Consider the following 16104-nt stretch of genomic DNA (forward strand, 5'->3'; position numbering starts at 1 on the left):
TCCTCGGTTCGTTCATCCATTTTCCTGTCCATGGACACGTGGATACTTTCCACTTTAGAGCCCTAAAAAGCAGTGATACTAGAAATATTCCAATGCCTGGCATCCGTGCAATATGCTTTGCAGCGTCGGAAGGAGCCAAAGAGGTTAAAGCAGTTAGTGACCTATTCCTAGGTCATAGGCTAGCTGAGTATTCAGTAGAGCAAAATTATTTCCAACGTATGTGACTCCACCAGCAGGTTGGGTTCTGATTGTTCCATATACGCACCAATACTGGGTATAATCAGATTACAATTGGCTGGGGAAGGGTGGTGGGGGGGGGAGGATGGGGATGGTGTCCGTGCTGGTGGCGGTGGCGGTGGTGGTGGCGGTGGTAATCCTCTTCAGCATTTCTCCCACGCTAAGAAGAATGAGCTCTTTTTTATGCTCATTGGCCAATGCAATTTCCTTTCCCACCACATTTATCTATGTGGGTGTTATGACCTTTCTTCCACTGGGTAGGATGACTTGCTTACAGTTTTGTAGAGCTAGACATCAGTCTTTACAGCAGCGTTTCCCTCTGCCTTTTTATCGCAATAAAGTAGAAACAATGCAAATTGTACCTGTTCAGCCATTTGTAGGTGTACAGCTCAGTGGCATTAAGTACATTCCCATTGTACAACCATTACTGCCATCCATCTCTCAACCTTTCTCATCTTTGCGGACTGAAACTCTGAACCCATGAAACACCTATTGCCCATTCCCTCCTCCTCCCACCCCCTGGCAACCACCACTTTACTCCCTTTCTCTATGAATTTGGGTACCTCATACGTACACCGTTTGTCCTTCTGTGACTAGCATATTTCACTGAGCATAATGTCTTAATTCCCCCACATCGGGAAGGTGGAGGCTTGTGCACCTGTCGCCCACTCTGGTGTCCTTTTGTGATTTCCCAGGAAGATGGCCTGCGAAACGTCCTCGGCAGTAGAACGGGAAACCCCGAGCCCTGGCCTCCACCCTTGGCGCAGACGCCAAGGTCCTGGGCAGTCCCTTCAGGGGGCGTGTCTCGGCGAAGGTCCCGCCCCCGTCACGTGCACCTAGCCAACCAATCAGCGACGCTCCTGCCCAGGCGCCGCTGGGCCGTTCGTCGCCATCGCGAGGCCCTCAGAGGAGCTTCGCAGAGGACTCCGTGTGGAGGTCTCTGTGCCTGTGGAGGGGTGGAGGGAGGGACAGAGAGACAGAGGATGAGGGTGGGGCATAGGGAAGACCCTCAGGGAGGCCAGGCGGGTGGGGAGGCGGGCCCGGTAGTCCTGCCTTGCCATGGGAGGTGGCGGGGGGGTGCCTTCTCAGCCATGAGGGGACCAGGGTGTGGGGCGGCAGCGGCTTGGCTGACCTCTGTGGTGATGTCCCCATGGCGTCCACTGGAGCTGTGACAGGACAGGACAGGACAGTAGAAGACAGGACGAGGCCCCCAAGGGTCCTGCGGGGTGCCAGCAGCTGGGCTGACCTCTGGGGTGATGTCCCTACGGAGACCTCTGGGCTGTGACAGGCCACGACAGGACAGAACAGGTCGAGGCCACCGAGGGCAATGTGGGATGGTGGCGGCTGGACTGACCTCTGAGGTGATGTCTCCGTGGACTCCTCTGTGGCTCTGACAGGACAGGAGAGGACAGGACAGGAGAGGACAGGGTAGGATGAGACCCCAAGGAGAGTGGGGTGGTGGTAGCTGGGCTGACCTCTGAGGTGGTGTCCCCACGGAGTCCTCTGGGGCTCCACAGGACATGATAGGACAGGAGGGGAAGGCATGAGAACGAGGCCCCTGAGGTCAGTGTGGGGTGGCAGGGGCTGGGCTGACCTCTCAGGTGATGTCCCCACGGAGTCCTCTGGCATTCCAACAAGACAGGACAGGACAAGATGAGTACAAGGCCCCACAGGGCACTGTGGGATGGCTGTGTCTGGGCTGACCTCTGAGTTGGTTTCCCCACGGAGTCCTCCGGTCTCTGACAGGACATGACAGGACAGGAAGAGGACGAGGCCCCTGAGGGCAGGGTGGGGTGGCGGTGGCTGGGCTGACCTCTGAGGTGATGTCTCCAGGGAGTCCTCTGGTCTCTGACAGGACATGACAGGATAGGGGGAGGATGAGGCCCCCGAGGGCGGTGTGGCACGGTGGTGGTGCCTGGGCTGACCTCTGAGTTGGTGTCCCCACGGAGTCCTCGGGGCTCCAAGAGAACAGCACAGGGCAGGACGAGACCCTGAGGGCAGTGGGGTGGCAGTGGCTGGGCTGACCTCTGAAGTGATGTCCCCATGGAGTCCTCTGGGGTTCCCAGAGAACAGGACAGGGTAGGACAGGTTGAGACCCCGACGTCAGTGGGTGGTGATGGCTGGGCTGACCTCTGAGGTGATGTCCACGGAGTCCTCCAGGGGGCCAAGAGAACAGGGCAGGGCAGGGCGAGACCCCGAAGGCATGTGGCATGGTGGTGCCTGGGCTGAATTCTGAGGGGTGTCCCCATGGAGTCCTCCAGGGCTCCAAGAGAACAGGACAGGACAGGTTGAGAACCCGAGGGCAGTGGGGTGGCGGTGGCTGGGCCGACCTCTGAGGTGATGTCCCCACGGAGTCCTTCAGGGCTCCAATAGGACAGAACAGGACAGGTCAAGGTCCCTGAGAGCAGTGTATAGAGGTGGCAGCTCTATGGACCTCTGCATGATATCCCCACAGATATCCCACCGGGACTCCCACTGGACAGGACAGGACAGGACAGGACATGGCCCGCGAGGCAGTGAGTGGAGGCGGCAGCTGAGCTGACCTCTGCGGTGATGTTCCCATGGAGTCCTTCAGGTCTCCGATAGGACAGGACAGGACAAGACAAGGCCCCCGAGGGCAGTGCATGGTGGCAGCGGCTGTCCTGACCTCTATGTTGATGTCCCCACGGAGTCCTACGGGAATCCGACAGGACAATACAGGACGAGAACAGGTTAGGATAGGACGAGGACAAGGCCCCCAAGGACAGTGGGGGGTGGCGGCAGCTGAGCTGACCTCTGAAGTGATGTCCCCACGGATTCCTCCGGGGCTCCGACAGGACACGACAGGATAGGACAAGGACAGGACAGGATGAGGCTCTCGAGGGCAGGGCTGGCAGGGTCTGCAGGATGGGAAGCGAGCCCGACGTTCCCCTCTTCAGGACAGGGCCACACCTGGTGAGGAGGCAGCATCTGCGTCTGTCCCTCCTGCCCAGCTGGTTGCCCTGCAGGACTGCTTGGTTGTCCTGGGGTCCAGATGGCATGTCGAGGAGACCCCTGACCTGACTGTCCCCGGACAGGTGCAGAACGGTTTCTTCCCCACCCATTTGGAGGGGACACTTCTTTTGGTCACGGTCAAGTTTAGGCCTCCAGACCAGCACGTTGTCCCTTGGGGACCGAGAGCAGGGGACAGCCGCTGTGCCAACATAGGGGCAAGAATCTGGCAGAGGGTCCTGACACTCAGGTGTCCTGGGGCAGGTCGCAGCCAGGGAGAGGGGGTCACAGCCACGGGGGGCAGGGGTCTGCTGTCACCATTGTCTTTGTCCCCTCCTGGCCCAACGAGAGACAACGAGGGCGCTCATGCTCTGATCTGCGCAGAGGACCCTTGCCTGGCATCGCTCATTGACCATGTCCCCATTTCTTTCACGCGTGTTTGCACTCACAAGGTGCAGGAGAGCTGTCTGTACCTGGGAAGACACCTTGGGATGGCGCCACCTCGGAGGAAGCGCCTGAGGAGAGCTGCGAAGGCCCCGGTGGAGGCTCCGGCTATGGCAGCCAATGACTTTTGGGGACAAGAGAGAAGAGACCTGAGTGGGCCGGAGGCTGTTCCTGAAGGTACACTCTATCTGACACCTTTGCAGATGCAGCACCTGTAGATACCACCCGCGGGGCAGGTCGCTGCTTCTGAGTCCTTGGCATTGTAAGCAGTAAAACACGTGCGTGTGTGTAAAGCGGTTTCATGTACCGGACGTTGCCCACTCGATCCTCCCATCCCAGACCAGGATTACAGAAGCTTAGATAGCAGCACTTCTGCTCGCCCACAGTTGCTCTTTCCAGAATGTCTCACACGTGCCGGGTGGTGTAGTCTGACCTTAACCCTGAAAGGTTTGCAACACCGTCTCCAGAGCATGGTCCTCGTCCCCCATCCAGTTTCATCTGACCTTGTGCATACGTGGTTCCTTCCTTTCATATGTCTGCCGTAAAGACTTTTGCTTGCAAGAGGCCTAAAAAACTCCACACGGCGAGGCTACCGCCCCCTGAAAACTGATCAGAATACCATACTTCCTTTTAAAATGCTTTCCACTTTTATTTCAATGCAGGAAACAATCCAGTACCGGATAAGCCCGGGGAGAACAGTCCTTCTGCAGGAACATTTGAGGACGATGTGGGGTAATGTCTTCATAGTGTTATCACCTGCCAGCTCTAGGCAACATGGCTCATACAATTATTCTCCATAAAATCCTAGAATGACACATTTCCTCCAAAGCAAATATGATCTTTGCTTATCCTTACTCAATAATGTTCCATGTAACTTCTTCACAGGAATGAAGTACAGAAGATGCAGGAAAGGCTTGGAGGTATGCTTAAGTGATATTTGCAGTCAAAACAATTGTTTAATCCATACAACTTTTATAAATGGGAATGTTAGTGAGTGGATTCCAAGACTGGTTTTAATGCCTTGTTCTAGTATAGAGCACTTTATACCAGTATTTATAGTGTGATTCAACTTTGTAAGTTTCTTTACTGACCTTTTGAACTGTTGATGTGGAAAACTGAAAACGGTACTAACAGTCATGAGGTAAGAATGATGCCATTATTTTATGCACGTGTACACTTAATGTACTGTGTAAGACTGTGTGAGAAAAGTTTATACTGCCTTTTCTGTGCACAGCTTAGGTGGTGTATCAACGTGTATTGCCAATTTTAAATTTTCTTAATTTCGCTACCTTTCATAACTTTCCAGTGTGCTTTGGAGTAGCAGCACAAATCGAATCCTCTAATATAACTCTTTATTTTTATTTTTCATTAACAAACTGTGTAGTTGCAAAGTAAATAACTCTGCTAGCTAGTGAGAAGTGTCTAATCATATCCACACTCCTAAATTTTATGTTGTTCTGTCAGATGTCACTTACACCATCTGCGCTATAGGACAGTACACTTAGCAGAGTGTGAGTCAATATATGGCTCTCCATAGAGATCATCCTTACAAGCAAGTATCTTTTGAAGGCTTTGCTCTATTTGGTGGCGACAAAGTGCTTGCTTTGTGAGCTGTCTAATAAACTTCTTATTATAGATGGATTCTGGGTGTATAAAATATTTTTATTGTAGTGCAGATCCTTCATGACTACTGAAAAATAACTATGGACTGTAGATCCATAAAGTCAAATCATATGCTCTGCAAAGCGTTATTTGAAGTATTCAGATTCTGTGAAATGCGGCACTTATGGATGAAAGTGTTATATAAAAAGCTCCATGAAAATATTTTTTTAAATGTTTTTGAATTCATTTATTTAAACTAGAATTTTACACCCACGACCTTTGTCTCTGTTAGTAAAATGCAGTTAAAAGCATCACTCACTAGATTGCTTGAAAAATAATTTTTTAATGTGCGATATAATTATTTTTATCCTTTTTGAGGGTCATTTTTAAGAAAATACTTTTGTGCTTTTTATAAAATGCATTCTAATGGTAACCCATCTAAATGTATCCCTTGAGTTGGAGGACATTTACCCATGTAAACGTGTCCCTTGAGTTGGAGGATATTTTATAAGTTTAGAAAAATGTGCCTGTTAGCAAATTTTCAGAAGGAAATTAAAGTCTGTCTTTGAGATTCTTTATACACATTTTGATAATGAAAAATATATTGATTATTAAGCCCTTCTCATTATCTCTAAACTAAAAGGTGACCTGCAGTTAGAAAAATTAGAATTGGGATACTAGCACTGGAAAGATTTTACAGAAAATAGTGAGCAAATCTTGCTTTTTGAAATGATGCCTGAATTATAAATTTTATTTTACTTACTTTGCTTTTTGAAGTGTAATTGACATACGACATTATATTAGTTCCAGGTATACAACATAGTGATTGCACATTTATGATGTCTGTATTATAAATTGTAAATGTACTTTGCACATCGCCAAGGCAACATTTACCCGTACTGATTTGAATATATGAAAACGAAATAACTTTCAACATTTAAATTTCAGTGAATATCTATTTTCCATACAGTTGACATTAAACAGCCTCTTCTCACAAAGAGAAAAATGTTCGAAATGGGTACAAAAGCTTCTATCAAAACCACTAACGAAACAAGTGAGCATGTTTGGAAACTACAACAAGAACAAAGGTGAAGTTGTTGGAGTGTTTTTGTTTTTGAGTCACGATGACATTTGTATCATTTCTTTGTATTCATTGGCACAAATAACCTAAGACAAATTCTATTATATTGAATTTTCCAGCGAAAAACATATTTTGCTTGTTTTTTTTTTTCTAAGCAGATAAATTCCTTAGTTCTGTAACCTCACTCCTTAACAGATTCTGAGATGTATTTCCTAGAAGCCAATAGAGATGACCTTTCTTCCCTTTCAAATAACAATTGAGTTTTCTTCCTATAACATTAATTTATATTCATTCTAGACCTACACTAGCTGAACTTCAGGTAAATGTCTTAAACCATTATTCTTGTGATAGTTAACTGTATTCAGTTATGTAGAAAAGGTTAATCTTATATTGTAAGTAATTTGCATATTTTAGGTAAATTGTGTTCACCGTTCTTTAAAAAAAACAAAAAAACAAAAAAAACATTGTTCGGGGGATATATTTAAGTGAAATATTCCTGTTTGGAAATCTTCTATGATAAATGGATATAATATCCTCATTGAATGAATCTACTTATCATATCAGAACATATATGCTATTCAGTAAGAAGAAATGAAAAGTAAACTGCTTTTAGATAAAATGAATTTTTCTGGAAAACTGATAGTAGAGTAAATCCTCATTAGCTTTTAAGAGGTAAGGCATGTGAGATAGCTTTTATGTTGGTCAGTTAGGAACAATACTTTTGGAATAAGAGTAAATTGTTCATGTCACCTTTCTGCTTCCCATGAGACTGCTATTTCAGCTGCTGTTATGCTATTACTGCCTTCTCCTTTTGTAGCGTAAATTGTGTCAAATCAATTTTGTTTTGAATACGGTTAATTCTTTCATGTCTTTATGAATTATGACAGTGCTCATTATTATGTTTTACAGGCAGAATCTTCATCTCAAATATTCTCAGCAGTTTCTGACTTTGTTTTGGGAGTGGAATGTAGACATGCAGAAAGCCCAGAAACAACAAGAAAAACTAGCCGTTGGTATCAGCTTTGGCTTTAAAATTGATTTATTTATTGTATCAAAGTCTCAAGTAGCAATAGGTCATGCAAAAACACAGGAGAGAATGTAGGGACCATGAGCCCAGATGGGTAAAGGTGGGTAGAAGATGTAGCGGTGGGAGACTGAATGTCCTCTCTGAATTGCTTCTGTCTATTTAGGGATACAGGAAGGTCACCAGTTAAGAGTTAGAGTGGTGGAGGAGGTGTTGCCTCTCGGGAGCAGAGAAGAAGTCCTGGAATTGTTTCCTGAGAGCAGGCCAGTGAATGGACTAGGGAAATGCCATTGCCAAGCAGCATTGTGGGTCTAACTTAGGTTGGTGTCATAGTGACCATGAATTTAAAGTGAGACCACATTGCATGGTTGTGGCAGAGCAGCTGGAGAGTTGGATTTTCCAGGGTTGGGGTTTAGCCACGCAAATTGGCGGAGTGAAAAGGGGGTAAGGTACATGTGCGAGGGCATAGGTATAATGATTGACCATGGCATTTAGGCCAGGAAGGAGGAAAAGGGAGAATATGAGGGTGGGGATCAGGGGCAATGAAAAGTCATAGGATCCATGGGATGTTAATCCTGAAAGAGTGTTGGACTATAGTAAGAAAGGGAGAGAACTACAAACAGGGAGGTAGAGGTTGAATATTGGGGGAAAAAATGGAGAACCAGTATAGTACAGTGGTCCAGAGCCTGGACTCTGGAACCAGTTTTTGGGATCCAATCCTGGTTGACCGGTACTAGCTGTGAAATCAGCGGCAAATTGTTTATCCCTGTGCCTCACCCAGGTTCCTCACCTATTATGGAAGGAGACATAACAAAAGCACCTGCCTCGTAGAGTTGTTTTGAGGATTAAATGAGATCATATATAATGTTTATTTAAAATGGTTCGGAACAGTACCTGGCACACAGCTCCTATATAAGTTTTTGCTCTTATTAATATAATGTAGATGTTGCAGTTATTGGGAATGACAGAATCCAGGGTGTGACTATGTAAGTGAGTGACTGAAGTAGGGAAGAGGACAAAATTGTTGTTGGAGATCAGGTCAAGGAGCGGAAAGGCTGGGATCATCTGTGTACATACTGAAATGACCAAGAATTAATACATGTTTTGAACGTTGTGAAGAAAAGAATATCCCCTCTGTAACTACTGTTAGGAAGGATCAGTGTATAGATTTTTGACTACTTGTAGTAAACACATTCTTGGAAGGGTCATTTGTGGGTTTTGAAATCAAGAGCTAAAACCTGTTTTCCATATTGGCAAGAAAAAAAATTTCCTACTTAATGACTACTAGGTAGGATCATCGTATTGTTTTTGTGTATTAGTGGTGAACACAGTTATCTAAACTCGGTCATAAAGGTTGTTACAACAGGAAATGTTAACAAGTATTGATTTAAAGAATATTCCTTTTAGACATGATGTATAATTATGTTTCTCTAAATATTAAATGTCACCCACATTTTATCATCCTTTTCTTTTATATTTGTAGAGTATGTTTCAAGAGCAACGAAAGGTTCTTCAACAAGCTAGAGCTGTTCAGAATCAGAGACTGCAAAAAATTAAAAATTTATATGTGCAATTCTTAGAGGTATTTGGCAACATAATACATTCTTATAAAACATAACATGTGTACAAAAGTAGGAGATAGTTTGTTTCTTTCTGAATCTATGTGGGGGAAAAAACCCAGTTAGGTTGTACATCTGAACCGTTAACCATTTTCCATTTGGAGTTCATTGCTCTGTATTTAACATAATTGGTAAATGTGTTTTGATTTTGGGGATTAATTAATACTTTTGTGGGAGTCATTTAAAACAGGGAACTGTAAGCTGGGGATTTTACCTAGAAATACATGTATCGTGTAGAAAAGTGGTACTTTATCAACACTTTAATCATAATTTTTTGTGCAACAATCAGTTCGGAGGAGATCAGCAATAAATATATAGTGGAAACTAAGAAGTCTATAAAGCACTTCTACGTGCCTTTTACTTGTATTGACGGTTTCTGTTAAATATGAGTAGGCAGTGGTAATTGATGAATACTGCTTTTATTTCCAAATGCGCTACATGAGTGTTTTGTGGCATAGTTGCTTTTGGAATATTAATGACTAATAATGACTTTATATGCAAACTTAAAATCATAAGAGAAGGTCTAAATACAATATAACAGAATGAAAAAGCCAGAGGAGGACCAAACGTTTGTGAATTGAGAATGATCTGCTGTGATATTTGCACATTGACCAACTGTACTCAGTGACACAGACCTCTTCTTCATGCAGATATATACTTATTTAGGAGGCAGTAGAATCCTGCACATTCCTCCTCTTTTTTCTTGGTGTGTGTTGGGCGGAGGGGAGGTGTCCTTTACCTCTGCAACGGTACCTTAGTATCTTTCTTCGAATTCCAACTGCTGCTCCCTAGTTCAGGATCTCGTCATTCCTTGCTTATGCTACTAAACCCTCATCTGAGTTCTCTTCTCCAGTCCATCCCTCACCATTCTGCAATATGATCTTCCAAAGCATAGACCTTCCCTCCTGAGAACCTGTCGTTAGCTTCCCATTTTAGGCCCTCAGGTATTCAAAGTCTGTGCCCCGCTTCCCCCATAACAAGGCTCCCTTTGTAGTTTTACACTTAACGTTCGTTCTTTCCTCCCACCCCTCCAGGTTGGTTGCTTTCTCTGAACTAACGCACCATTACTTCCTTGTTTCTAGAATACTTTCAATTGCCTCTTCCGTTTACCTACCAAAATCTTACTCTTTTGCCAACTAAATCAGAATCAATCTTATTTTCCACTACATAGTCACGGCAAGTTGTGTTACCTTAATTGTTATAAAGTTTTTGTGTTGTTTTTGTTTACATGTTTTTTTGTTCTCACTGGAATAAGGAAGGAAGAGATCGTGTATTCATTTTTAAATTCCTCCACAGCACTTTTTATGTAGGCTGCAGTAGATCACCATTTGTTGGGTGAATAGTAAAGATTTAGAACATGTTTGTTTTTCATAACTTAAAGAGGTCGTGTCACAGATCGTTTTATTCCCTCCAGTGGAATCATGCTACATTGATTATGAGTCATTATAAATGCACTGTTACATGGTGTCTAGAAAGCTTATTAGAGAGTTTTAAAATGATGGCATCTCGTTCAGTGGGACTGTCAGTCTTTTTCTTTTTTTCCCTCCACCTTGACCTTAACTGTTTATTAACTGTTTATTAACCCATTGTTTTGAGCCTACTACTGTTGTGCCTCTATACTAATAATATTTGACTCAAACACAACATTTAAAAAATTTCTTAGGTGGGTATTTTGGTCTCCATGTATTAGGTATAATATCTTACTTGGAATAAATAACAGGCATCCTTTGCATATTAAGAGATGTTAGTTTTGAAATTTGCTTTTACATGTTTAGTGCGTGAGATGAAAAGTGGTGGTTTATAACTAAACTAGGCTTTTTGTTTTAGAGTATGCAGGACTTAGAGAAGGACCATGAACGTCTTCTTACTGATGAACAAAGTGCAGTTAGAGAAGAAATGACCAAGTTGCAAAACAAAATTATGATGGAAGTTGTAAGTACTTAGTGCATATTTAATATTAAGAACTAACGAGGGATGTGAGCATTGGGGTATTTTGTTTGCTGAAGTGTATATAACAATGACCTAAATAGCATGTAAATGTTTAATATTTCCTTCCTTGAAACAGCAACAGCAAGAGCTGGCAATTGTTGAAAAGTATCTTCAATCCCTGTTATTCTGATGACTTTGAAGAAAGAACTTGAACCTAAGTGCTATGATAGAAGCATAACATTAGCTACACTGAACCACATTGCGGTAGTTTAAAAATTGTAGTTGAAATCAGTACATCTTGTTTACCATAGCTTGCTTGTTTAGTGCAAGAATCTTTTCCTGCTAAAACCCCAAGCCCCAAACAGTTACGTGGGTAGCAGCAATTCCACAATTATATGTATTAAGCTTTCAGCCCTTCGTTAGTAATGATGACTTTGTGTACTTAACACTGTTAATTAACTTTTAGCAACAGGATGATTTAATTTGAGGCTTGGCCTCCGTGGATCTGTATCAGTCCCAAAAGGTTCAGAGCACATGTACAGAAAGAAGGTTACTTTGCTTTTCCTAAAGGAAAAATAAAATTAAAGGGTATAAAATCTCTCTTACCCGTGTGCCCGCTTGTGTTTTACTCATTAGTTTACAGAGCCAATTCTAATAAAAAAATATGATTTCAGAAAATCTACTCTACTGCCTTATAAAAATTATTAAAAGCAAACATAAGATTGTGGGGTTTTTTGGGAATAAATTAAACTGCCTAAAATCATTGGGGGCACAGAACTAGATACATAAGTGTCAGTGCTGAGACATGGGTTTGTGAAAATGTCGTTTCCACAAAGACACCAAAATGTCATTTAATTGGTGTTGGTTCACTATTAAATGACACTTGCCCTTAGCATTGATTGAAAGTATTTCATTAATATGTACATATACCTAATGACTTATGGTTTAAGTATTTCACATCTCTCTTTAAAGATAAATTACCTATAGTGCCTTGTTTTCAAGTTTAATGTTCATTGAGTGTGTGGAACGTTGATTTTATATTTGAGAACTAACAACTTGAATAATTAATTCTTAAACCTTTCTTTTTGTAATGGGCATTTTCTTTTTACATTTAATAACATAACACCATCTTCGTTTGGGCATGTTATTTAATAAACATGACATTGTTTCAGAATATATTTGGAATAAGTCAGTAAAATGTGTTTTTTTCTCAGTTCCTGAAGTTGCTTTCATGAATCATTCAAAATAAAGCATTTCCATTCGGAGGAGAGGATTTATTTTCTCCTGTCTTTCTGCATTTTTTTAACGCTAATCCTGACCCCTGTATACCACCCTTCTGTTTGTTTTAAGGCTTTCCAAGTTTTTAAAAAATAAGCCCATATGGAATCTCTTTTTCTAACTGCAACAACGTATACAGGAATGAATGAGTCCTCCACCATTATCCAGTATTTGACATTATGGGGAGAATTTAATTGCTCAGCTTCACATGTTTGTAAAGAACTTTCCTGTTAAGCCAAAGCATGTGTTGGTATATGCGTCTGAAGTTCTGTTCCAAACTTCTAAGAAGGTCCTTATTTGGGAAGTTTTCCAGTAGCTACAGAGGCACAAGTAAGTACTCCAAAGGTCCTCGTGAAAGTTCTAATATTCATACTAAGCCATCTAATTTTATGTGAGAGTGCAGACACGATAATCAGTACATAATGTACTTAGTGATCAAAGAGTTGACATTTATTTCCATCCCCTGGCAACCTCAAATGAGTAAATATGTACTTGAAGCAACTTTGGCTGATATTCTAAGGGGAAGAAATATTTTGCCGTTATAACTATTTATGTATTTATACATAATTTGCCATTATATATCATCTGTGTGCATATTACAATTATATATATGTTCTAAACAGTTTTAGGTTTACAGCAAAATGGAGCAGAAGGTACAGAGATTTCTCATATACTCCCTGCCCCCACACACCCACAGCGACAAACTTAATCATTGACACATCGATATTACCCATAGTCCATGGGTTACATTTAGGTTCACTCTTGTGTTACTTTTTTCTTTCTCTTGGTGAACAGTTTTCTTACATGTCACCTGTGCTTTAGCCATTGTTTTATTTTTCATAAAAGGGAACATTTAATGTCCACTTTTTTGTGGCAGTGAAATTTTAACTCAGAATATCAGGAAAGTCACCCTAAAGCAAATGTAAAAATTCATTTTTTTCTCCCCAAAAACGGTAGGACAGGTTTCTTTTACTAAATACAAATTTCAGGAAATTGCAGCCAGTGTTTTTATTAAAAAAACAAAAAAAAAAGCTTTATTATTTTTATTTGAGGATAGTTGACACGCAATGTTACATTAGTTTGGGGTGTAGAATATAGTGATTCAACATCTCTATATGTTATGCTATGCTCACCACAAGTGTAGCTACCACCTGTCACCATACAATGCTATTGTAGTATCATTGACTGTATTCCCTATGCTGTATCTTTTATCCCCTTCACTTATTCATTCCGTAAATGGAAGCCATATCTCCCACTCTCCCTCACCCATTTTGTCCACCCACCACCCCAGTTTATTCTCTGTATTTATAGGTCTGATTCTGCTTTTTGTTTGTTCATTTATTCATTTGTTTTGTACTTTAGATTCCAGATGTAAGTTAAATCCTAGGGAATTTGTCTTTCTCAATCGGACTTATTTCACTTAGCTTAATACCCTCTAGGTCCATTCACGTTATTGCAAGTGGCAAGATCTCATTCTTTTTTATGGTTGTGTAATATTCCATTGCCTGTATATACCACATCTTCTTTATTCATTCATTCATTTACCAATGGACACGGGTTGCTTCCGTATCTTGGCCATTGTAAATAACGCTGCAATAAACGTAGGGGTGCATATATGTTTTCAAATTAGCATTTTCTTTTTCTTTGGGTAAATACCCAGTAGAATTCTAGTTGGCAGACGAATGCACATATTCTCTTTTCTTCCATAGTAACTAGAGACCTTCTTTGAAAAGTAGCTGATATCAAGAAGTCACTTCCTCTAATACTGTTTGGCTCAACAATTGCACTATTACAAGCATGCACTTATGCAGTATCATGATTTAACATTTCAATTTATAGCAATCAAAGTATGCATCACCCTTTGTAGCAATCAGAGTAAGTATGGCTAAAATTATTCATGTCCAGGATTTTTTTTCTAATCCTTCAAAATGGGATATTTCAGAGACAGAGAGATTACTCTTTTGACTACAGTGGTTCACTTATCTTCAAGATTGAAATGTGTTTTGTTTTGGTGCGGGGGAGTGTTTCTGATTAATGTACAGATTGCTACCTGTGAACCTAAATGTTGACAATTAGGGTGGGGATGTCTTCTCTTCTCCTACAGCTTCTAATCAGTCACTCAGTTTGTGAACCTGATGAGGTGTTTGATGATACGATGTCTTGAAGACATTAAAATGAAAGTGTCTTGAAATTTGCACGCAGGAAGCACCAAACATGTCATGGAGGAAACGATGCAGTAACCATTAGAAGGATGGTTGCTGCATCGTTTGAGATTATATATATATATATATATATATATATATATATATATATATTCTTATTTGTCTTTCCTGGAGCAGGAGCTGTTTGCCTACTTATCTCAAAAATCAAATGGTACCCTAAAATTTTTGGCTGAAAATATTATTTTAATTTTTTTTAAATTTGAGAGAGAGAAAGAGAGGGAGAGAGAGATCAAGAGGGGCAGAGAGAGAGAGAGAGAGAGACAGAAGATCCGAAGTGGCCTCTACACTGACAGCAGCGAGCCCGATGTGGGGCTCGAACCCACGAACCATGAGATCATGACCCGAGCCAAAGTCAGATGCTCAACCAACTGAGCCACCCAGGTGCCCCCAAAATATTACATTTTAGAGTACTTCCTGTACATCATATTTGAACCTCGTTGGAGTTGTATGAAATAGGCAGCACATTTCACAATTACAGAAACTGAGTCACAAGAGGTAAAAGGCTAGGATGAAATGTTAAAGCTTGAAAGTCTCGGAACCCAGGTGGAAGTTCTGTGGCTTCGTTTTACAGCTGAAGAAACTGAGGAAAATGAGGGTAAGTGACTTACTGAAGGTCACTTAACAGTTATGTGTAGCCAGATTTCAATTCTACCAAACCATGTGATTCCAGAGCCTGTGTGTTTAACTATTAATCTGTAAGCAGAATCAATACTAATAAATGACGGTAAAGGTATTTGAAAGTTGGAGAATTATTAAGTAGCAAATATGTAATAATAGAAGTAAAATCTTAAGTGTTTGGGCCCAGTGAAGTTCTAGCTCCAGATTTAAAAAAAAAAAAATTCTCTTAACAAACACTAGAATATCCTTGTCGTTAAATTCTATTATTTAGTGTCCCAAGGAAAGGAACTTTAACTATAATACTCCAGCTAGATTTATTGCCAAGTGGTCTTCTAGTAAATATGATGTGAATATGATGGCATTGCTTAGCATATGCCCTTTATACCTGTCCTCCAACTTGTTTTCTTTCATATAGGTATTCTAATCAGTGGAAGTTGGTATTGAACAGCCTACACCTGTAGAACAGCCACTTTTTTTTGTTGTTCAGAATTGCGTTTTGCCAGTGTTGTGTTTAGGGACTGCTCGCAAATAATAGAGCTGGATAAACTACCTTAACTAATGAAATATACAAATCTTAGCCCAAAAGCCAGTAACTTGCTTAATGGGGAAACATTAACTAGAGACTCTACCACTAAAGTCAGAAACAAAAAGAGATGCCTAATATCTCATTACTATTTAACATTGTGGTGGAGCTATGTGCTGATGTAATTACACAAGAGACAGGAAATGCCCACACAAAATTAGAAAGAAATAATTAATGGAAAAAGTGCTATAAACAGTGGAAGATATTAGTAAAGTAACAGGCAATAAAACTAACATACAGAAACCAAAAGTTTTCGTATATAGAAGGATAACCAGCTAGAAAATAAGAAGGAAGATTCCATTAATAATGGCAAAAATGAAATGCCTAGGCATACATTTGACAAGAAATAACCAAAATATAAATAAGGAAAACTACAAAATCATTCTGAAAGACACAAGAATAGACTTGGGCAGATGGAAAGATATGCCAAGCTCTTGGATCAGAAGACTCGACATCATAAAGAGTCAGCTCTTCTGCAGTAAATTTGTAAGTTTAAT

General features: G+C 41.5%; 1 protein-coding gene across 1 annotated transcript; it reads left to right on the forward strand.

The window, feature by feature from the left end:
* The first annotated feature begins 1018 nt into the window (after positions 1-1018).
* LOC105260238 (synaptonemal complex protein 3-like) lies at positions 1019-11511 on the forward strand. The gene is made up of 9 exons (XM_023249731.2): positions 1019-1173; positions 3660-3828; positions 4314-4383; positions 4537-4571; positions 6224-6341; positions 7244-7343; positions 8842-8940; positions 10805-10909; positions 11043-11511. The coding sequence occupies exons 2-9, from the start codon at positions 3699-3701 to the stop codon at positions 11094-11096; spliced, it is 711 nt and encodes a 236-aa protein (XP_023105499.1). The 5' UTR covers positions 1019-1173; positions 3660-3698; the 3' UTR covers positions 11097-11511.
* Positions 11512-16104: the final 4593 nt, after the last annotated feature.

The sequence above is a fragment of the Felis catus genome (assembly GCF_018350175.1).
Source record: "Felis catus isolate Fca126 chromosome X unlocalized genomic scaffold, F.catus_Fca126_mat1.0 chrX_random_Un_scaffold_80, whole genome shotgun sequence".
Classification (NCBI taxonomy): domain Eukaryota; kingdom Metazoa; phylum Chordata; class Mammalia; order Carnivora; family Felidae; genus Felis; species Felis catus.